General features: G+C 35.8%; 1 protein-coding gene across 2 annotated transcripts in view; it reads left to right on the forward strand.

The window, feature by feature from the left end:
* The window catches only part of LOC311286328 (NACHT, LRR and PYD domains-containing protein 3-like), a 65,578-nt gene extending 42,049 nt beyond the window's left edge, over positions 1–23,529 (forward strand). The window contains exons 2-8 of one of the 2 annotated variants that reach the window (XM_084402493.1): positions 10,933–11,129; positions 12,433–12,555; positions 12,781–14,646; positions 15,866–16,039; positions 16,126–16,299; positions 20,688–20,734; positions 20,809–23,529. In XM_084402493.1, the coding sequence (XP_084258619.1) occupies positions 11,077–11,129; positions 12,433–12,555; positions 12,781–14,646; positions 15,866–16,039; positions 16,126–16,299; positions 20,688–20,734; positions 20,809–21,338 (2,967 nt within the window). In that variant the 5' untranslated portion in view covers positions 10,933–11,076 and the 3' untranslated portion in view covers positions 21,339–23,529. The remainder of the gene's footprint in view (positions 1–10,932; positions 11,130–12,432; positions 12,556–12,780; positions 14,647–15,865; positions 16,040–16,125; positions 16,300–20,687; positions 20,735–20,808) is intronic. The other variant, XM_084402494.1, reaches the window with a different exon arrangement.
* The last annotated feature ends 1,341 nt before the right edge of the window (positions 23,530–24,870 follow it).

Genomic DNA, 24,870 nt, shown 5'->3' on the forward strand with positions numbered 1-24,870 from the left:
CAATATGCGGAGTGGGCGTCAACAATCATGCATATTTAGTGGTTCACACCTGAAGAGACAATGGGGCCTGCATACTTAATTAGCCATTCATTCAGGTGAGTCACTGAGCCACAAGAATGCAAGAGCAACAGTTGGAAGCATCTCAATTCTTTTTTATTTTTCCACATATTGTGCTTGCAATTTGGCCTATAATATCCAAGGAAAACATGTCTAGTAATTGTGCAGTTAATTCTCATAATGTATTTTCAGTTTTGGAATATTTATCCTCTCCCCAAATTTGTCACTAATAAAACACAATAAAAATTATTTAAATAAAAGGCTTATATTTACCTTTTAATAGTTTGTTTACATCTACCTTGTAAATATATTTTTTTATTAAAAAGGTTACAATTACAACAACAATTCAAGTGTAATCTTTCTTTGTAAAAACTAAAGTATACATTTTATCATACATATTTCAAAGTTAAGGATTTGATTGATTATTTGATTACTTTATTTTTGACAAAACATACTATATTTAACATGAGCAAATATTGGCAAACAAAAGCTTATTTGAGTTGGCAGATATTTTACAGTAAAAATTTATAATCTATCCAAAACTAATCAACGAAATGTTGTCTTTCATATGTCTGTAACATAGGTCTTTCATTTTTATTATAAGAAATATAAATGTTAATTTGCAGTTTAATATGTTGCTTATACAAATACATTTTATTTCAACATATTTCAGTCGATTATTACTCAGTATAGCAATACAGTTTGCTAAAACCGAAACATTCATTCACAAACATAAACGCCTGACTGTAACGTTGTTTTTATGAAATATTAGGGCATATAAATGTTAATTTTCAGTTTAATACGTTGCTTATACAAATAGCCTACATTTTATTTCAACATATTTCTGTCGATTTTTACTCAGCTCAGTATAGCAATACAGTTTGCTAAAACATCATCATTCATTCACACAGAGACACAATTTAAATTTAAACTGTCTTTTTGCGAGCTGTGATAAACAGCGCGCATCTCTGCAGCGGCCGTTCATTCATTCACAGAAACGCGATTAACTTGAGAAGGAAAAAAAACGTACTACATATTCGGATCCTCTCTCCTGCAATACCCGCACTCTGAGGTAGATTTTCCGTTATTATTATTCCTCACAGCGCTGCCAGATGGTGTAAACACGTAGGCTACAATGATCTGAATAAACTTGTGTTTTCTCGAGCTGATATGGGGGCGTTCACAGGTTTGCGTGGATTGCCTCAGTAATTTGCGTTTGAATAGCACGCGCTCTCCGTGGGCGGGTTCACATTACATTTAAATGAGCTCTAATTAGCTCGACTGGAATCGCTCTCTTTTAATACAGATTTCACAAGATGAGAATATTTGTTTTTTATATAAATTACCTCATTTTAAAGAAGACAATTCAAGCTTCATGCCTGTATGTCTGTATGTCTGTTTGACTCAGTATTCGCTGAGTTATTGTTCATTTTCGGACGCGTTTCAGAATGGTCTTCACTGACAGAGAGGCAGAGCTCGGATCACGATTATTTTTCTTTATTTGGCAAAAAGCACAACAGTTTTTTTTTTTTTGTGAGTATACACAAAAATAATACACATTTAACAGAATCGATTGATGTATGAAACTTGCTTGTAATATCAAAGTCAACAGAGCAAAATTAATTTCTTTTGAACTGAACTGAAAAAAATCCAGCAAAACGCGCGGGCGCGTTTGTCGACCTCAGAGGGTTAATAAAAATATTGATTTTAGATAATAAAATACCTAAAAAGCTACATACAGTCCCTTTAAAAAGTTTAGGCTATAATTATCTAACATCTGACTAATTAAAAATTAACCTCAAAACATAACATGCTAAATGGGGGATATCTAGCATAAAAATGTATTGTTTTTGAATTTGAACTCAGTTGTTGAATTTCGCGCAGACGTTGCCACAACGTAAATGTGTTTGCTCAGCCCGATCTCATATAAGTGCGAATACCACCAATTGTATTTGTAGTGCTTGTGATACGCAGTTTTCGCGTGCATATGATACGCACTTTATGGCGTGTAATAGGCACGCACTCAGCACCCCTAATCCTAACCAAGGGGTTTACAGTGCGTAGCATATGCACGCAAAAAACATTCTTAGGTATAAATGGCACGAGAAATACAATTTGTGGTATAGATACATACGCACTTTCATGAGATCGTGTTTCATAATCTGCTACTGGGCCGGCCCTTTGTCAAATTTTAAAACCCAGTGTGGCCCTTGAGGCAAAAAGTTTGCCCCACCCCTGTTCTAAGTGCGTCTTTTACCAATATATTTACCATATCTTTAGCATTCCTAATCCAAACAACGTCAAACTTGGCACTGCACTTACTCGTATCCGTAGCGAGCCACCTGTCGAGTTTGAAATCCATCGGACTAACGGTTCGAGAGATATGCGAATAACAGACACACACACACACACAGACAGACAGACAGACAGACAGACAGACAGACAGACAGACAGACAGACACACAGACAGACAATCCTGTAATTTATAGATAGATGTTCTTCTTTACATGGGATTTAAAACACAAATCATTATATTTCGACATTACACTCAAAAAAAAAATTGTGTCTAAAAATAAGATTTATGTATTTTAATTGCATAACAAATTCCCATGCATTTGGATTACATAGTTTTAACATAAACCAATCAATACTCTGAATGTGATTCATATTTTTAAGTCATATCTAAATGAAACAGATAAGATTTATGTAATTGTATTAATAAACTGAATCTGATTTATATTTGTCAGTCGTATGTAAATGAAACAGGTAAGATTTATGTAATAGTACACAGAAAAACGCCCATGTTAAATTAACACTGCTCAGTGTTCATATGTGTGCACACTACAGAGTTAAAGCGGTGTTGAAGTTAATGAGATAATTAACTGATGATTGAGCATTAATTATGAACACCTGCTGTTAACAAGCAGAATCACTGAAGGAAAGAGAAACACAAGAACTACAACTGACTTCAGCCACAGCCTTAGATGAAATCAACTGAAGAGAAAAGAAGACATTAAATCTGTGAAGATCTCAGCAGAGGAGGATTAAACAACTCCACAACAGCACTAACCAGACTGACTTTATTTCATTTCTGTTTGAATGAAATCAATAGTTGTATTTTAAAGTCACCATGATGGTGGTTAGCGTTTGCTTTAGTTGGGCTCTTGACCATTGACTCTTTAATATAACATTTTCTCTGGCTGCTATAATTATGTGTTTATCAAACACGTTTGTTGCAGCGAAAAAGCCAAGAGAAAATGAGATCAAGTGATATTGGCTGTTTATTGATGAAGGTGTAATCATCATATTGTGGCCTGAATCACTTATCTTTTTCAGTGTCTAATGCTTTGATTATTGGGGTTATGTGTATTTGTTTTATTTATTATAGTAGCTGTGTGACCTGACAGCATTAGATCCAACAGTTAATCAAATAATATAAAATTTTTTAAAAACATTTAGTGCATTAAACTTTCTCTTTTTCTACATTATTACTTAGACATCAAGAATCAGTGTATGACTCTCAACAATGGTGACAATCAATGAAATGCTTCATACTGCAGTGCATGCTGGGTACCACCAATCAAAACTCACCCATATCTCCCAGCATGCATTGCGGCATTAATAAATTATGCATCAGGATTTGTTGTATCTTTTGTCACCATTGTTGAGATTCATTTGCTGTTTCTTGATGTCTGTGTGAGTCTAAGTAATGCCATAGATGAAAGGTTTTTGTGCACTAACTAAAAAAAAAAAAAAAAAAAAAAAAAGTATATTGTTTGATAAACAACACTGATAGATTTCATGCTTTAAAATCAAATGGCTTCTGTTATGAATAAAACAATATTAAAAAGCATTAGACACTGAACAAGATCAGTGAATGAGGCAATTACATGATGATGACTTTGTCGTCATCATCATCAATAAACAGCCAACATCACCTGATCTCTTTTTCGCTTGGCTTTTTTGCTGCAACAAACGTGTTTTATAAACACATAATTATAGCAGCCAGAGAAAATGTTACATTAAAGAGTCAAGGGTCAAGAGCCCAACTAAAGCAAACACTAACCACCATCATGGTGACTTTAAAATACAACTATTGATTTCATTCAAACGGAAATGAAATAAAGTCAGTCTGGTTAGTAATAAGTGAAGCTGGTAATGCTGTTTGTGGAGTTGTTTAATCCTCCTCTGCTGAGATCTTCACAGATTGAATGTCTTCCTTTATCTTCAGTTGATTTCATCTAAGGCTGTGTATGAAGTCAGTTGTAGTTCTTGTGTTTCTCTTTCCTTCAGTGATTCTGCTTGTTAACAGCAGGTGTTCATAATTAATGCTCAATCATCAGTTAATTATCTCATTACCTTCAACACTGCTTTAACTCTGTAGTGTGCACACATATGGACACTGAGCAGTGTTAATTTAACATGGGCGTTTTTCTGTGTACTATTACATAAATCTTACCTGTTTCATTTACATACGACTGACAAATATAAATCACATTCAGTTTATTAATACAATTACATAAATCTTATCTGTTTCATTTAGATATGACTTAAAAATATGAATCACATTCAGATTATTGATTGGTTTATGTTAAAACTATGTAATCCAAATGCATGGGAATTTGTTATGCAATTAAAATACATAAATCTTATTTTTAGACCAATTTTTTTTTTTGAGTGTAGAATCTAACCAAAATGGCGGAAACGTTAACGACGTATATTACTTCTGATATCCTGCAATTTAGCCTATATACTAGGAATATTTGTATATAGTAATAATAATAGTTTGTTTTATATAATATTATATAATCATTAAAATTATATATATATATATTAGATTTATGTAGAATATCCTATATTCTGATATTTTTAGATCAGGTAACAACTAAATAAACATTTTGAATTTGAAGATATTTCTCCATCAGAATTTTTTTTTTGATACAAATGCATTTTTGTGTGAATGATCAAATTAGAGGCAACATTATTATTATTATTATTGTACATATGCTCACATGTAATGAACCAGTGAGTGTTGTTTATGCTACACAAATACGAGTATATATATATATATATATATATATATATATATATATATATATATATATATATATATATATATATATATATATATATATATATATATATATATATATATATATATATATATATATTATGGAACAGAATCAACAATCACTGGTAAACTGGTAAATTCAACACATTCTGGATGCAGTATTCAGCAATGCTTTTGCAATATCTAGTATTACTAGTATTAGACTGCTAAAAGTATTAAAGACTGATATAAATTATGCTCTTAAAATAAATGTAAATTATTACATTTCAAACTGTACAGTTACTATTACACACACACACACACACACACACACACACACTGGTGTGATTGAATGTTAGTTTGTCTCTGCAGATTATTGTTTTGTGATGTGACAGTGTCTGTCTGAAATACACAATTAAGTTAAAAGTCTATTTGTTTTTATTTGTTTAAGTAAAAGCAATTATGTTTTTTAAAAATAAAATAATCTGTTATGAATGGACAGTGCCTTTCACAACGGTATAAGGAAATTTGAAATCACAGCATATGGCTTTAATGTTTTTGTGACTGGGCATTTTTATTCAAAACCCTAATAATTAAAATACTCTGTTGTTTACCTTCTTGATGAAGAAGATGATAGAAGTGTCTTTTATTGAACAGAGTTGGACACGCATGTTCTGTTAAAGGTTCATTAAAGGGTTAAAGGGACATTGAAAAGGTTCTGTACAACACTCAAAAAAAAAATTGTGTCTAAAAATAAGATTTATGTATTTGAATTGCATAACAAATTTCCATGCATTTGGATTACATAGTTTTAACATAAACCAATCAATAATCTGAATGTGATTCATATTTTTAAGTCATATCTAAATGAAACAGATAAGATTTATATAATTGTATTAATAAACTGAATGTGATTTATATTTGTCAGTCGTATGTAAATGAAACAGGTAAGATTTATGTAATAGTTCACAGAAAAACGCCCATGTTAAATTAACACTGCTCAGTGTTCATATGTGTGCACACTACAGAGTTAAAGCAGTGTTGAAGTTAATGAGATAATTAACTGATGATTGATCATTAATTATGAACACCTGCTGTTAACCCTTAAAGACCGATACGGCCGCCCGCGGCATAAAATAACTATCGTTTTAAAATGTTTAATAACTTTTGAGTCGCTAATCCAATCTGTATGCTTTAAAATGCACCGTAAAGATGAGATTCTCAGCTTTCCCGTGTTATCACGGTTGTCTCTATTGGTCATTCATAGGCTGCGTAGTGCCGGTGATTGCGTCATCAAAATCTGCAGCAGTGATTCGTCAAGGAAACACATGTGGTTTCTTTCTCTGAGCCAAACAGGAACAATTGATGATGCTTAGTCCCACCCCCATGCCCAGATTCGTCCAAACGGTCATCAACTCAACCAACAAACATAGTGATTGGTGATTTTAACAACCAATCACGTTTCTTTATACATTTTTAACAAACGCAATGCATTGAAAACTACGCATGAAAACTAACGGATGCAAAGTTTTTGACCATAGCGCAAAACACGAAAGAGCGCAAAACATGAAAGAGCATAAAACACGAAAGAGCATGAGTATGTAAAAAAAAAACAGCAGTACAAATCGGAGGATGTGTTACAATTGATTTTTTTAAACGAGTCGTTAGACCTGGTGGAACCTTCCGATTCAGAAGATTGTTTGAATCATTTACACTGTTTATTTATCTATTTGTATTTAGTTTGTGAAGATTATTTGCACTATTTGTTCATTAGCACTCAGTGTATTACCCTCAATGAACCATTTCTTCATTTGCACTGTTTATTTCTTTTTGTATTTAGTTTGTGAAGATTATTTGAACCATTTGTTCATTTACACTCATATTGTTTTGTTAGTATTTATATTGCACAGTTGTCACTACTTGTTATATTGTTTGCATTTGTTGTTCATGTTCAAATTATAATATAATTTTCTGAAGAAAAATGTTTGCTTCAGTGTTCTGTTGTAATATAACAACTTTTCTATTTACTTTACTTCCTGAACTTATTTGGACACATCTACATTGTCAGTAAATGTAATACACCTGTTTTTACTCAAAAACGCCTAGAATAATATTATAATAAATGGCTATAACTCGCTGAGGGATTGTTACATGTAGACAAAATTTCATCTGGAAGTCTAAAACAACCAAGTCTAACTTTCTAAAAGAAAAAAACAAAACTTCAGGAAGTTCTGTTTGAGTTCACACTGAAAACACCACATTTTTTGCTGCCGGTTTTCTTAAAATCCTGTTAATTTCATAAATTCTCTGACAAAAGAAATGTAAAACTGGGACTTGAAATGAGCTAGCTGGAAACTTTAGGTTCTCCTGTTTAAAATGATATATGGCACTTGATGCTTGCTGCTAGAATGGGTTAGAAAAACAAAGAAAAGTACAGGTGAGTCAGGCGCCCCAAAAATTTAAGGGTTCTTTAAGGGTTAACAAGCAGAATCACTGAAGGAAAGAGAAACACAAGAACTACAACTGACTTCAGCCACAGCCTTAGATGAAATCAACTGAAGAGAAAAGAAGACATTAAATCTGTGAAGATCTCAGCAGAGGAGGATTAAACAACTCCACAAACAGAATTACCAGCTTCACTTATTACTAACCATCTGCTAAAAGCATCTAAAAGCGTACTAACCGTCTGCTAAAAGCGTCTGCTAAATGACTAAATGTAAATGTAAATGTAACCAGACTGACTTTATTTAATTTCCGTTTGAATGAAATCAATAGTTGTATTTTAAAATCACCATGATGGTGGTTAGCGTTTGCTTTAGTTGGGCTCTTGACCATTGACTCTTTAATATAACATTTTCTCTGGCTGCTATAATTATGTGTTTATAAAACATGTTTGTTGCAGTGAAAAAGCCAAGAGAAAATGAAATCAAGTGATATTGGCTGTTTGTTGATGAAGGTGTAATCATCATATTGTGGCCTGAATCACTTATCTTTTTCAGTGTCTAATGCTTTGATTATTGGGGTTATGTGATTTTGTTTTATTTATTATAGTAGCTGTGTGACCTGACAGCATTAGATCCAACAGTTAATCAAATAATGTAAAGAATTTTAATAACATTTAGTGCATTAAACTTTCTCTTTTTCTACATTATTACTTAGACATCAAGAATCAGTGTATGACTCTCAACAATGGTGACAATCAATGAAATGCTTCATACTGCAGTGCATGCTGGGTACCACCAATCAAAACTCACCCATATCTCCCAGCATGCATTGCGGCATTAATAAATTATGCATCAGGATTTGTTGTATCTTTTGTCACCATTGTTGAGATTTATATGCTGTTTCTTGATGTCTGTGTGAGTCTAAGTAATGCCATAGATGAAAGGTTTTTGTGCACTAACAATAAAAAAAAGAAAAAAAAGAAAAGTATATTGTTTGATAAACAACACTGTTAGATTTCATGCTGTAAAATCAAATGGCTTCTAGGGCTGTCCCCGACTATGGATTTTCATAGTCGAATCAGAATCGTCATGTCTTGCCTATAGTCGACTAATAGTCGAATCATGTGGGTGTGGGTGGGGGTGGGGCTGAGGGCGGGGCTTTAACGTTTCAAAGCCGCGATGTACAGAAAATCACACAAAGATATAGAAGAAAATGTATAAAAACATTTTGGATCAATAAAACTAAGAAATAACATAACTCCAGAAAGCCACACTGCAGACAGGATTTGCATTTCACATGCAAATCAAATTAAATCGGCTAAATTACCTGTGCGAGCAGGCCAGCCTACAGCACAACATCGATGCACCGAAAAAATAAACAATTAATTTACTAAATTAAATTAGAACAGAATATACCTTTCTAATAAATAAAAATAAAAATACAAAACGAAATAAATCAGAATCACAAGATGAGCAAATGTGTGCAAAATGCCGAGGAACATATATTCAAAACACAAGCCACAAATAGTTAGATTAGATAACCCTGACAGATTAATAAATAAAATACAAATAAAGAAATTATTAAAATAACGATAGTAGCCAGAATTTTCAACTTTGTCTTTTTAACTGCAGAAACAACAATAAATGCTAAACTGGAGAGGCATTCTTTTTAGCTAAAAATGTTCACAGCATCCAAAAATCAAATTAGAACCGGCTGAGTTTTGAAATCACTTGTACCCCACCTGATCAAGAGAACAAATCCAGTCTTTCACTCTGACTGTGTCCGTTTGAGGCTTTTCAAATTGTGCGCGCGGATAAAATACATTCTAACGTGAAACCCAGTCTATGCGTGAAATGTGTAAACGTTGGCCGGCAGAAGTGCGATTATGGTTTTCCTGATGCTAAATCCAGCCTTGGAGAATATCCTTTCTGATGGTGTACATTCACACTTTAGATTTTCTTATCCCAGACATTGTGAAAGATTTAAATCCTTGCCGCGAAGACGCTCCTCTGTCGGTCACGGATTGAAAGTGAAACTTAAATCTGTCACGGGGTGTTTGGATTTATTCACGCACGTTAAAAAATATTTATTAAAAGCTTCTTTCTTTGCACATTTTTATATACATTTTTATCATAATAGGCTGAATATTAACGACATAAAAGCTAGTTCTATGTGAAATCAGACATTGAGCGCCCTCATATAGCCAAAGTGGCATGATCCTCATTTCATAACACCTCTGCGAAGATTCGACCGTGAGATCGGTAGTCGAATAAGGCTCCTCCTATCGAAGCATCGAATCTTCGACTATTCGGGGTCACCCCTAATGGCTTCTGTTATGAATAAAACAATATTAAAAAGCATTAGACACTGAACAAGATCAGCGAATGAGGCAATTACATGATGATGACTTTGTCGTCATCATCATCAATAAACAGACAACATCACCTGATCGTGATGAATAAACACATAATTATAACAGCCAGAGAAAATGTTATATTAAAAAGTCAATGGTCAAGAGCCCAACTTAAGCAAACGCTAACCACCATCATGGTGACTTTAAAATACAACTATTGATTTCATTAAACCGGAAATGAAATAAAGTCAGTCTGGTTAGTAATAAGTGAAGCTGGTAATGCTGTTTGTGGAGTTATTTAATGCTCCTCTGCTGAGATCTTCACAGATTTAATGTCTTCTTTTCTCTTCAGTTGATTTAATCTAAGGCTGTGGCTGAAGTCAGTTGTAGTTCTTGTGTTCCTCTTTCCTTCAGTGATTCTGCTTGTTAACAGCAGGTGTTCATAATTAATGCTCAATCATCACTTAATTATCTCATTAACTTCAACACCGCTTTAACTCTGTAGTGTGCACACATATGAACACTGAGCAGTGTTAATTTAACATTGGCGTTTTTCTGTGTACTATTACATAAATCTTACCTGTTTCATTTACATACGACTGACAAATATAAATCACATTCAGTTTATTAATACAATTACATAAATCTTATCTGTTTAATTTATGTATGACTTAAAATATGAATCACATTCAGATTATTGATTGGTTTATGTTAAAACTATGTAAACCAAATGCATGGGAATTTGTTATGCAATTCAAATACATAAATCTTAAGTTTAGACACAATTTTTTTTTTGAGTGAAGGTTTAAACCTATTGACATATTTAGAAAATAACAAATATTCCTAAAAAACCTTTACATTGCCATATGTTTTAGTTTACAATGAGATATATTTGTATGTGTTCATTTTAATATAAGGAAAGTCAATGTTCTAAACATAATTAAGATGTACTTTGATGTAGCTGTATTGTAACATCGTGTACATTGTAAATGTAACATTTAAAAAAAGCTGTGTTTCTTCACAAAAGGTCTGACATCTGTTTTGAGAAATGAGAGCAGGAGAAAACTAAAAATGAGTTTTCCCTACTGAAAGACAAGATGAGGACACTGCCTCTGAAACGAGTCCTCCATCTCCTGGATCCAGCTGTGAGTCTGTAAAGAGTGATCAATCCATGAGGAATCTTCCGTCTGGATCCAGTGATGCAACAATGACCTCTGACCCCAGGTAAGACACTAGTCATTTCAGCATTAACAGATGCTTTTATGCAAAGCGTTTTACAGAGCATTCCAGAATAATGTACCTTCACAGAGAAGCACAAAATCACTTTCTTGAATTTTCACTGTCACTGTTCCTCACTGGAGGAATGATCTTCCCAACTTTACCATACAGATGAGTCGCTTACAATTTAAGATATGTCTAAAAAAAAATCTTTGTAGGCTACTGACCACTCCCGCCCATATCCGCAAACATAGTTAGGCCTACAGCTTGTAAAAATTGTGCAAAATTAAACAATTATCAGGGCTAGCGATATGTGCCGTAGGCTATATTAAGTGTTCTGGTATATGATATGAAATTTAATGTTAGCCTATTATTTAACACAAATCCTGACCTTGCCTGATGGTCTGTGCTCGACTGCACGTTCATGAGACAGCACCGCAGTTCACTCCGACTCGCCCAGAAAAACACACAATTTGCGAGAAATCAAGATTAACAAAAAAGTAGTTTTTGTACTCACATCTGTCAACTGTCATTCTGATATTTAACCTAACTCAGTGAAGAAAGTTCCTTGACTTTTTGGGGTTTTTTCTAGGCATTGCATTTGTATTTGCAGTCACTTGGCCATTACACCAAAACAGGAAGTAAAGTATCTGGGATGTGTAATAAATTGTCAGGAGAATATATGGCTGTTTTAGCAAGACAGGCAGCTTTTCTAAATACTTAAAATTTGAAAATGTTAGCTGGAGCATTAGTGCAGGCACACTATGATTATGCTGCAACATTTTGGTTTAGTGGTAGTACGAAAATAAATTGCAAACTGCTCAAAATAAGCTATGCAGGGTATTATTGAAAGCACATCCACAGTTGCATCTAAATGGCGAACATTTTAGAGAGCTTGGTTTTTTAAAAGTTGAAAAAACCTTTCTTAAATTGGTGTTGGCGTTTAAAATAATAAAGAAAGGTGCTCCAAGGTACCTGATAGATTATGCAAATAATGCAAATAAGCCTTTGGCTTTTCTGTGTATTTTATCTTCAACAGTTTTTGAAATGATGTGTGATCCCTCTGTGTACAAATTTTCTGTTTCAATATTGTCTAGTAAATCAATAAATAAATCAAAATACTTAATCTCTTTCATCTCTCACGTTACTGTCTCTATTGGATGAACTGTTTGTATTGCTTAATTGTAAATGGCTTTAGATGAAAAGTGTCTGCTAAATTAATAAATACGTGTAAATATATAGAGCATTCTAGTTACACAGCATAGCTAGTGCTCCTAAATTCAATTTGTGTTTGTTTGTTGTTTGTCAGCATCAGCAGGAGGGAGAGACAGAGATCAGAGTCTCCAGAACCCAGTGCTGTGTCTCTGAAGAGTAACAACTCCATGATGGAACCCTATAATTTCAGTGATGGACCAGTGACCTTTGACCCTCCGTTAGTATAAACATTTACTTGCTGATTTATTTTAGTCCATCTAAGATGAAAACTCAAAATTTCAAAAGAAATACCATGAAAAAAAAAAAACAACATTTGAGTATGCAACATAAGCTTAACATGAAGAGGGGTCTAAAATCATATATAGTAACCAATATATTTCTGATGTTATTTAATGGTCATTCTAATGACTACAGTTGCTGCTCTTTAATTTTTTAATTACAGCAGGGTGGAGATACAAGAGCTGATCAGATCTGTGCCATTCTCTACATCCCGCTATAAGGGCAAAACTGAAGTAGTCCTGCAGAAACACACACTGGAGACTGGAGACCTGCAGAGAGTCAAAGACCAAAACAAAACCAGCATGAAGAACAAGTATGAGAGATTATTTGATGGAAACAAACTCCAAGAGAATGAAACCCTCCTCAACAGGATCTACACACAGCTCTACATCATAGAGGGAGAGAGAGAAGGAGTGAATGAAGAACATGAGGTTTTACAGATGGAGAAAACAGCCAGAACACAACACTCACAAGACACTCCAATCCACTGCAATGACATCTTTAAAGCCTCACCTGAACCAGGATGTGAGGAGAAAGACCAAATCAAGACTGTTCTTACTAAAGGCATCGCTGGAATCGGGAAAACCGTCTCTGTGCAGAAGTTCATTCTGGACTGGGCCGAGGGAAAAGCCAATCAGGATGTAGATTTCATGTTTGTGCTTCCATTTCGAGAGCTAAACTTGATCCAAGAACATCAGTACAGTCTTCACAAACTTCTGCTGGACTTTCATCCTGAACTTCACAATCTGGACTCAAAGATTTATGAGGAGTGTAAAGTTGTGTTTATATTTGATGGTCTGGATGAAAGCAGAATCACACTGATGTTTTCAGACGCTCATAAAGTTTCTGATGTGACTGAGACTTCATCAGTGTGTGTGTTGATGTCAAACCTCATGAAAGGAGATCTGCTTCCCTCTGCTCTCATCTGGATCACCTCCAGACCAGCAGCGGCCAATCAGATCCCTTCCAAATACATCAACCGTCTGACAGAGATTCAGGGATTCAATGAGCCTCAGAAGGAGGAATATTTCAGGAGGAGAATCAGTGACGAGCATCAAGCCAGCAGAATCATCTCACACATCAGAAGAGCAAGAAGCCTCAACATCATGTGCCACATACCGGTCTTCTGCTGGATCTCATCCACTGTGCTTCAGAAGCTTCTGGAAGAAGATCTGAGTGCAGAAATCCCTCAAACTCTGACTGAAATGTACATCCACTTTCTGCTGATTCAGATCAACATGAGGAATCAGAAGTATGAAGAGAGAGATCCAGAGAAACTCCGTAAGTCCAACAGAGAAGTGATTGTGAAACTTGCTGAAGTGGCTTTCAAACAGCTGATGAAGGGCAATGTGATGTTCTATGAGGAGGACCTGATTGAGAGCGGCATAGACGTCACTGACGCCTCAGTGTATTCTGGGATTTGCACTGAGATCTTTAAGGAGGAATCTGTGATTCATCAGAGGAAAGTCTACAGCTTCATTCATCTGAGCATCCAGGAGTTTCTTGCTGCTTTGTATGTGTATTACTACCACATAAGTAGCAATACAGAAGTGTGTTTAGATTCACTGCATAATTTACAGAAAAGAGCAGTAGACAAAACCCTTGAGAGTGAGAATGGACACCTGGATCTGTTCCTGCGGTTCCTGCTGGGCATCTCACTGGAGTCCAATCAGAGACTCTTACAGGATCTACTTACACACACAGAGAACAGCTCAGAGAGCATCAGGAGAACCACACAGTACATTAAAGAGAAGATCCAAGATGGACATGGACTCTCAGCTGAAAAATCCATCAATCTGTTCCTCTGTCTGCTGGAAGTCAAAGATCAGACTCTGTCCCGAGAGATTCAGGAGTTTGTGAAATCAGACAAACACTCAGAGAAGAAACTCTCTCCTGCTCAGTGCTCAACAATCGCCTACATGCTTCAGATGTCAGAGGTGCTGGATGAGCTGGACCTCAAGAAATACAACACATCAGATGAGGGTAGAAGAAGACTGATACCAGCTGTGATCAACTGCACTAAAGCTCTGTGAGTGTTTTTCTCTCTCTCTCTCTATCTCTTATATACTTATTTAAAGGCAGGGTAGGTAGGATTTTTCTAAAAAAAAAACATTCCAAATTTGTTTAAACTGTCTTTATATACCAATACATAATTAAAATGTAAGTACTCTGAAAAAGAAAATATAAAAATCGAGTGACTGTAGACCTTTTAATCTGCAATAAACACAGCTCATTATTTCCATTCACTCCCACCCCCTCCCTTCTGAGCTCCTTCCAAAGCCACGCCCCCAAAACACATGAACACATGAACGCGCGACGCCAAACGCTCAGGCTCAGCTGGAAGACGCATTTATTACCTGAGACGAGTGGAGAGGAAGGAGCGCAGTACATACAGTGACATCATGTCAGAATCACATGTAATAAAATACCTAACTTTATCACTATACCTAACTTTATCACTATGAATATAAACAAATAAGATTTCTTTTAGTACTCACTATCAAGCTAGCATATCGATAATGGTAAAGTTTCATTCGGTAACGAGCTATATTTATAAGGCAAAACTAAAAACAGGTTGCATTGATACACGTTTTTCCATTACCATCAGTTACACTGTGATGAAGGTGAATTTCGTGTAAGATTCATAACATATACGGTGTTTTGCATGTAAGAGTTTCCATGATGAAAACATTGTTGACTCTAATGAAGACTAACATACACTCCGAGTCCGGAGACAAGTACCGCATCGTCGATTCGAGGACAGGTCCGGGGTTGAGGGCGAAGCAGAGGAGGTCGTTCAAGAGTGCGGGCAGGGTCCGAGGAAGTAGTTTTTGCCTTGTTTGCCTTCGCTGACTGCATATGCAGGTGCTTTGAGCTGAATATTTCCGGGAACGGTGACATGTGATGAGTGCACGCAGGGCAGCGCGCGCAGTGGGGCTCGGGCACGAGACATGAAGGCATCTGATTGGTTCTTTACATTCGCACCGAATGGCAGTGATTGGTCAGAGTTTTTACTGTCCTGCAGCTGCTACAGAGGTCTGATTTTTTTCATTCCTTTTTCTGAACACATAATGTATTGACTACTCTCAGGATGGAAGGACCATTTCACCCAGTATAAAAAAAGTGTTTCTGAACAGGATTACCTACCCTACCTTTAAGTTACTTAATATTTGTATATAACTTCAGTCAGATACATTTTAACTGTAAGAAAATGTACAGACAGAAAATTGTGTTCTGCTCTCTTTTAGTCTTGCTGGCTGTAATCTCAGTTGCCAGTCCTGTAAAATTGTGGCATCCGCCCTTCAATCTTCAAACTGTGTCCTGAGAGAGCTGGACCTGTGTAACAATGACCTGCAGGATTCAGGAGTGAAACTGCTCTCTAATGGACTGAATAGTTCAATCTGTCAGCTGGAGATACTGAGGTGTGCAAGAACAAATAAGGGATATATATACACTCAGCCGGTCATAATTTTGATTTTTGATGATCTGACTGTGTGTGTGTCTGTAGGTTGTCAGGCTGTATGGTGACAAAGGAAGGCTGTGGTTATGTGTCTTCAGCTCTGAGTTCAAACCCCTCACACCTGAAAGAGTTGGATCTGAGCTACAATCACCCAGGAGAATCAGGAGTTCGGCTGCTCAACGACAAAATGAAGGATCCAAACTACAAACTGCAGATACTCAAGTATGTGAGCTATTTATGACTCATTTATTTCTTAAGAGGTATATCTTTTTTAAGATATTGTTTTATGAAATGTTGTGCTTATTATTTTTTTGCTGACTTTTCTCTGACTTAATACAGAAAAATCCATAAACCTCATGTAAGAACAACATTTTAATCTGTTATATACAACTTTAGAGGTATAACACTATAGGTTTAATTTAATTTAGCTTTTTTTTTAATTACTACACTACAGTTTTTTTTTTTTCACTATATAAGGAACGAATGTAGTTACCGATTTCAGATAAAATCTGCACAAAGAATCGTTGTCAACCCTGCTCCTGGAGGTCTACCTTTCTGCAGATTTCTGTTCTAACCCCTTGACTTCACAATCCTGCCTGTAATTTTCAAGTAAACTTGATTAACTGGATTAGGTGTGTTTGATTGTGGTTGGAGCTGAACTCTGTAGGACATTAGTAAATATTGAAAGCAAATTCATATACTTTTTTGAAAAGCTAAAAACATAAGTCAGAAAAGTCTGGTAAACACCTTCGAACTACCATTGGTCCGTGGCGTTTATGTAATAGGTAGGTGTGGCTCTTAGTAGGGCTGGGCGATTTAAATCGCGATATTGTTATGCGCATCTCGTCAGTAAAGCCGGTTCCTTGATTTAGTAGTAAATCACCATCACCTGCTTTCAGATGGAGCGGCATTTAGGGCTGAGAAGATAATTAAGTGATTAGTTTAGTGATGATTGAGCATTATTGAAGACACCTGATGTTAACAAGCAGAATCACTGAAGAAGAAAAGCACAAATTGTAAGTTACCATTAAGGTGATGGGTGTTTGCTTTAGTTGGACTCTAGACCATTATATGTTTACTTTAATATTTACTGTTGTTTGTCTGCTGTTATTGATTTATAACAGTTAAATGAACAAAGTAAAATGTTATCTTATAGTGTTGGTTATGTTTTGACATAATCATACTGTGATCTGAAAAGTGAAACATATTAAGATAGTTTGGTTTAACTTGTTAGCAGCAGTTTTGAGATTCTTCAGCCTATGATTATCAGTACTTTACTTATAATTCAAAATATTTAATAAACATTGCTCTAATCAAAGAGACGTTCAGACATCAATAATCAGCCTGTGAATCTCAACAATGGTGACAATAATAAAGGATGTTGCAGTGGCTGCCACCAATCACAACTCATTAATGGCTCCCATCATGCATTGCGGTATGAATAAATTATGATCTGAATTGTCTATGTAATTTACTTTTCCTCATTGAATATTCTGCTCCTCACCATTGTTGAGATGCATAGACTGAATCTTGACATCTGTGTGTGCCTAAAAGGATGATTTTTTTGTTTAAACAAGTTTTAAGAAATCCTTTATATCAAAAATTCTGGCCATTTATTCAGATTCACAGTTATGCTGTAACCAACAACATAAATCGAAGTCAGAAAGAAAGATCTTAATGAGTTCAGTGATCAAGTTCAAATGATGATTGTCATAATATAACCAACAAAGATCACTTTTTTTTTCTTTGTTTAACTGGCAGTTTTAACTCAGATACAACCGCCAAACGAAATCTAAAGTACACATGAAAGGGTCAGAGCCCAACTAAAGCAACTACCCATCACAATAATGGTAACTTACAATTTGCGATTTTCTCCTTCAGCGATTCTACTTGTTAACATCAGGTGTCTTCAATAATGCTCAATCATCACTAAATTAATCACTTAGTTATCTCATTAACGTAAACACTCTTGAGTGTGGACTCATACTCTCCCAGGGGTGTTAATTTAACACTGGAGATTTTGCTGTATACAAAGAGCCGTAGTTAACTGACAAGCTGAGCCATATCGCATTAAATATCGCTGGCGATACGTCCGCGATATTGATGTGATTTGGCTCAGCTTGTCAGTTAACTACGGCTCTTTGTAGTAAATGCCGCTCCATCTGAAAGCAGGTGATGGCGATTTACTACTAATCAAGGAACCGGCATTACTGATGAGATGCGCATAACAATATCGCGATTTAAATCGCCCAGCCCTAGCTCTTAGGCTCTTTTTTTTTTTTTTTTTACATGGAAATCTCCGGCTAATTTCTTCTGTTTAGTCTGTCCTTTCACAGCTGACTTTTTTTTTCTTCTTTTTTTTTTTTTTACCACATATTTACATATCCTCCTAAAGGATAATCTAAATGGTCACCTATTAGGGGTGGGGAAAAAAACCGATTCTTAGATGAATCGCGATTCGGGACGTGGACGATTCTGAATCGATTCACAAATGTCAAAAATCGATTTAAAAAAAAAAAAAAAATCTAATAACGTAACATTGAAGGAACGCAAAAGGCGGAACTCTGAAGCGGACGTGCAGTGCGCGGACAGTCTGTGGCGTGCACATAACAGAGACGCGCACATAACAGACGCATGATGGCTGAGCGCCAAATCCGAACGGCACCAGAGAATGTCTTCGTTAAAAGCTAACGTATGGAACATTGGCAATTTCATTGTGATCTATTTAGTATTTTTTTGTATGAGAGCTAATTTCTGTATTGTTTAGTTTTCACATCAATATGCTGTGTAAACCGATCTGATCTGTATGCAATATGTGCAATGCCAGTCACAAAAAGTTACATTTTGACTGTAAGTTACTCTCTGCAGATGTTCATTCACTTTCTTTGCTATTTTTGATTGTGGTATACAGCAAACATTTCAAGTCATAACTCTTTATTATTTAGTTGTGTATAAGTCAAGAGCGACTTTGTATGTTACTAATTATTCAGAATATGCATAAGTCCACAAGCATTATATGTTATGATAGCTTCTGGTACATAATTCTATATTTTTGAACAAAAACTGTTTGTGAATTTGCTACAGCAAAATGTTTTTTTTTTTGTCTGAAGGATTATATTGCTCATTGCAAATTACAAGAGGATGTTGGTTAGAAGTCTATTATTAAATGCTAGAGATTCAGAATAAGATGAAGTTTGTATTAATTTACTACAAGTATGCTGCTAGTACAGGCACACATTTATTTTCCTGTTGGTTCTCAGCAATGTTGGGACATATGCTGGCAAATGTAACCTTACAGTTGACTTGCCAAATCACTTCCATTTGTTTTATTAATACAATTAATATAGGAAGAAGTAAGTTCGTTATGGGTCATCATAAATACTTTGCTTTAAAATTACCAAGTAAAAATTTTTTTTCAATGTTTTTGATAAAAGGCACTTCCCTGAGAATTGAACTTAATAAATGTGAAAAAGACACTTTAATGTCTCCGTTTGTCATTCTGTATTGATCATGATCAGAAACCTGATTAGAAATCATTATGAATAAAATCGAATTGTTTTGAATCGAAAATCTTTTTGAATCGAAAATCAATTTTGAATCGAATCATGGCCTCAAGAATCGGAATCGAATCGAATCGTGAGATGGTAAAAGATTCCCACCCCTATCACCTATTTCAAAAGTATTTTTACTCCTAAGCGAAGAATACATTGGGTCCTTACTTTACTAAAGCATAAAGAAATATAAGAAACATGCTAAGTTCAACTACTAGTTTCTATGAAAAAACAATGCTTCAGACAGCTATTCTACTTTTAAATGTGCTTTCCGGGGCTGAATGTCTTTTTTTTTGGTCTGTGTGATCCCATTACACTGCAAATTTGCCCAATAGTATTTCGAAACACGGGTTGCCATTTGGTGGAAAACACAGCGTATTGCAGCCAGCAAACAACTGAGTCAAAGATTGCAGATTTTACCCAACCTAAAAAGCCTCTGCAGTAAAAACATTGCAAATTTAGGGATGCAGATGGCTTTATTAGTCTGTTTCTGACGCGTGCTTTGTTTTGAGGAATAAAATGATTCATTGTCCATACCTTCTCAATATTCGGATACGCCAAATCCATTTATTGTCCTATTGGCATTGCAAACAACAAATAAAATAAACTAAAATGATACTCAACACTTTACTTTGACTTATTGCTAACAAACTGTTTTGGCATCTTGTACAAACATGATGCTCAACACGGCACGGTCAAAAAGTTTGTTTGACCTTTCATATGCGCACCTGTAACTCATCATCACCTTCTTTGAATATACTCAAATACTCATACGCCCTCTAGTGTCACAAACAAAAAAATACAACTTAACAATGGCTCCAACAGTAAGGCTCATGAAATTCTCATGAAAGGAACATGAAATGTATCGCTTTCCATTGTCATGTTCCCTCATTCCTGTTGTATATCTGGCAAATCGTGTGAGCGTCGATTCTGAGGACGGGGTGGGAGAAACAACTCTCTCCAATATTTTGAATATGGACTGCAGTACCCATTTCAACAGCTAGCAGCCAATATTACATACTGCACCTCTACACATTATTTGTTTTTCTCTCTGCTCAGTTTGGATCATGGAGGAAATTTATGGATCACACCAGGACTGCGGAAATGTAAGTCCTCACACACATGCAAACCTCTGCATTCTTAATGCCTTAGCTGTTCTGATCTGTCTCTCTGTGCACAGATGCTTGTGATCTCACTCTGGATCCAAACACAGCACACACTCGTCTCTCTCTGTCTGATGGGAACAAAAAAACAACATGTGTGAGAGAGCAACAGCCATATATTGATCATCCAGAGAGATTTGAGAACTATGAACAGGTTCTGTGTAAAGAGAGTTTGACTGGACGCTGTTACTGGGAGGCTGAATGGACTGGATGGGGTCATATAGCAGTGACATATAAAGGAATCAGCAGGAAAGGTGGGATTGACTGTAGGTTTGGACTAAATGAAAAGTCCTGGAATATTTACTGTTGTGATGATATTTACTCTGTCTGGCACAATAGTAAGAGAAAGAACATTCCTGTCCCTTCATCTTGTTCTAACAGAGTAGGAGTGTATGTGGACGTGTCGGCCGGCACTCTGTCCTTCTACAGCGTCTCTGACACACACACACTCACACACATACACACATTCAACACCACATTCACTGAACCCCTCTATGCTGGATTTAGGGTTTATAATGATTCTTCAGTGTCTCTGTGTCAGATTTAACAACCTCCTGTGATGAACCAAAAAGACACATATGGAAACACATTTTAAGTCACATCATGACATTTAAATTCACAATTATCTGAAATAAAGTCAGAATAAGGAGATATAAAGTCACAATTGTGACAAATGACGAAATTAAACAAATTCTACATAAAGTGTACAGGAAGGCTCCTCTTCAATGGGCTATGAAGGCCAACCTCCACCGTGCTAATAAGAGATGTGATTGGTCAGATTTGCTTATATGAATAAATAGTGGACCTATCAGAATATTTTGTGAGTATGCAAATAGCTCTGTAAACTATATTGATCATACTTAGCAGTTCTGATTGGCTAACAACACAGATTTAAACACTCTGTCAAACAGGAAAAATTAGATTAATCCATTTGATTTGGTAATCATTATATATTTCCTTTTATATTTTCTAAGAAATACATGAGAGGCGGGAGTAAGATAAACCAGGTGCTGCTTTTTTTATAGCACTACTACAAACTATACGGCGTTTAAACAAAGAAACACAGAAGGGTCCATTTTCATTTCATAAACACACAACAGTAGTCAAGCTGTTTTTTATGTTTTATTTAAAGGGATACTTCACCTCTGGGAAGATGAATGTGTATTTAAAATAGGTCATTTATGTAGAAGAAATGTGAAGAAATTTTTTAATTTGGAGCTTTCTAGACTGAGAAAAGCCAGAAAATTTATTTTTGGCTTATGTGGATGAAAGACAACAACTCCCAGAATGCACTTGCTTCGCTGCCCTAGGAGGCCACGCCTACCGGTAAGACAGCGCAGTTGAAAACAAGGTTAGGCTACCAGTGAGTCTCCGTGACGAGTCTGCCTGGGATTTCGGGATCGCCCAAAATGTCCGGGATTCGGCTTTTGCGTTCTACAGTCGCCATTCATTATGTTTACTGTGGTGAGCAGGACGAGGCTGACGGCCGCGGGAGAACGGCGCGAGGCCGGTGGCGTCATTACTGAGACGCGCCGGTCTCGCAACGGAGGTGCGGGAATTTTCGTAGCAATGTTAAAACGCACATCAACCGATCACTTGTTTAGCGTTCATGTAAACACTACATTCAGATTCACCGATCGGAATGAATTCAGTTAGATTGAAACATGAGGTGTGCATGTAAACAATGAATGGCGACCGCAGAAAGCAAAAGCCGAATCTCGGACATTTTGAACGATCCTCGCCCGCCGGACATGTCCGGGAAAAGGAGGATGGTTACCCATACTTACTCAGCTTTCTCCTACTATTCAGCTTTCTCCACAGAACAAGAGCCTGCTAGCTTAGCTTCCAAAGAAAGACGGCTGACTGTGTGTACATTCTGTGAGTAAGATCTCATCCCACCCTCTATGGGCGGGCTGAAAACATGCGGAACAACGCCATCTACTGGCTGTAGTCTTTAGCCTCTGGCCAGAAAATCCTCCGATGACGCAAAATGACGATTTTTGCGTCATCGGAGGATTTTTTCCAGACAAAAAATACATAAATCTCTCCTCTCAGGGGGATATGAGGGTGGAAAGCATGGTAATTCGAAAATACTACAGGTTTTCTACTAATACAAAGCTTAATGCTAAATCCTGAAGTATCCCTTTAAATATATAACATTTATTGTTAAATAATCTCTCGTATGGCTAAGATGTATCTTGATGTAGCCTCGGGAAAACAACCTTGGGGGAGGAACAACTATAAAGAATGAAGGATACCCCCCACTCGTTGTCATACTCTGCAGGCACTTTGTAATGACTGTATGACTGCTGACCTTTCCTTGCAAGGGAATACATAATATATATAATATATAGTTTTCCACTACAATATAATTTATATAGAGATAATTTAAATAATTTATATATAAATTATTTAACACTTCATATCTTTTTTTGAATCTTTTGCATCTTTTTTTTGCTGTCCTGATTTGTCACTCCTTCACTGAAGCTAAAACTACAATTCTGAGCAATTCATATGTTTGTCTTTGAGTTGGTTTGGTTTAACCTTGACTTGTTACATTTGATAGTTACCTCTTTTATATCTCTTAATTTTTTTTTCTGTGTTTTTGAAAACATAAAATGGGTTTATTCGACTCCAAATACATTGCAAAAAATCTAAATGAATTTGAATGAATCTAAGTAACTAACTAAGTAACTTCTAAGCATCAGATCAGGAGAAAATGTCTCTGTAATTTAAAATCTGTACAGTGCAGCACTGCTACTGGTTTTGTTCAATAAATCTTTGCACATAATGAATGGACTATGTGTGATGTTATATGTAAAGTTCAGATTGAGGACTGAGAGATTCAGACACTAAACATTGAGATGATGCAGTGATTAGTGTGCACTGTTAGACCTTACCAGGTTTTTTTTACAGTAAAATACTGGCAACACTGTTGCCAGTAATTTACTGTTAATTGTACAGTTCTTTACTGTAATCTACAGTATGTTACTGTAAAAATGCACTAAATTAAAACTCGAGTTAAATAACTTCACTTGCAGAAACCGACTGCCTTAAATTGACCAACTGTCCTTTAAATGTATTAACTAAAATTTATAATGCATTAATAACGTGAGCAAAGTATTACTGTGAACTTCTTTCATTTGAAACCGCAACAAAACTTGGACCAGCAACTACACAGTCACTGCCTTTTAAATAAAGCAACATGCAGCATATCATCAATGTTTGTAGATCTTCTCCTGGACTGAAGCACAGGCTCTACTCTTCTGCACAATGGTGACCCAAAAACTAGATTTTACAGTAAACTACTGGCAACAGTGTTGCCAGTATAAACCTGGGCCCGGTTTCCCAAAGCGTTCTTATCTCTAAGTAGTTCTTAACCTATTCCTTAACCTCTCTCTTAACCTTATGGGACGGTTCCCGAAACGTTCGTACGCTAAGTATATCTTTTGTAAGTCACACTTTCGTAAGGTTGGTCTGGACCATTCGTAGCTCTCTCTTAGCGTTGTTGCAGGTCTAAATGAATATAATTCTGAAGTTTTAATACACCCAGACAGTATTAAATTAGGCTAATTCAAGTGTTTTCATGCAAAGAATAAAATTGTCATTACACTGATTGTTGTTAGATTTTTAATTATATTATTATACAATATTATTAATTGAATTAAAACGCTCTTTTAAAGGCCAGTGAAAGCATAGGCTACTGTCAGTTAAGTCCTATTCGGACGCTAATATTGTTTCTTATGGGCTCGTCCGGTATTTTAAACATTTACAGGGGTAAGTCGGTGATTTTAGTGCCGTCTGCTCAATATCTGTGTTTTTCTCACCCAACCCGCGTAAAAATCCCTGGCCAAATTAGTACCTTCTGTTTTTTGACAAACAGGTCGTGTGGTAATTTAATTGCCGTCTGAATCCACATCTCCGAGTTTACAAGAGATTCAAAATTCACGGTTTAAATCCTTTTTGATCACTGCCGAGCACCGTACGCAAGATGTAAACTTTTATTACTGAAATGCTGGAAAGTATTTACACAAGAACAATATTTCATCGCAGCTCCACCTCAGCGAACAAAAATGGGA

Source organism: Rutilus rutilus (genome assembly GCF_951802725.1).
Source record: "Rutilus rutilus genome assembly, chromosome: 2".
Classification (NCBI taxonomy): Eukaryota; Metazoa; Chordata; class Actinopteri; order Cypriniformes; family Leuciscidae; genus Rutilus; species Rutilus rutilus.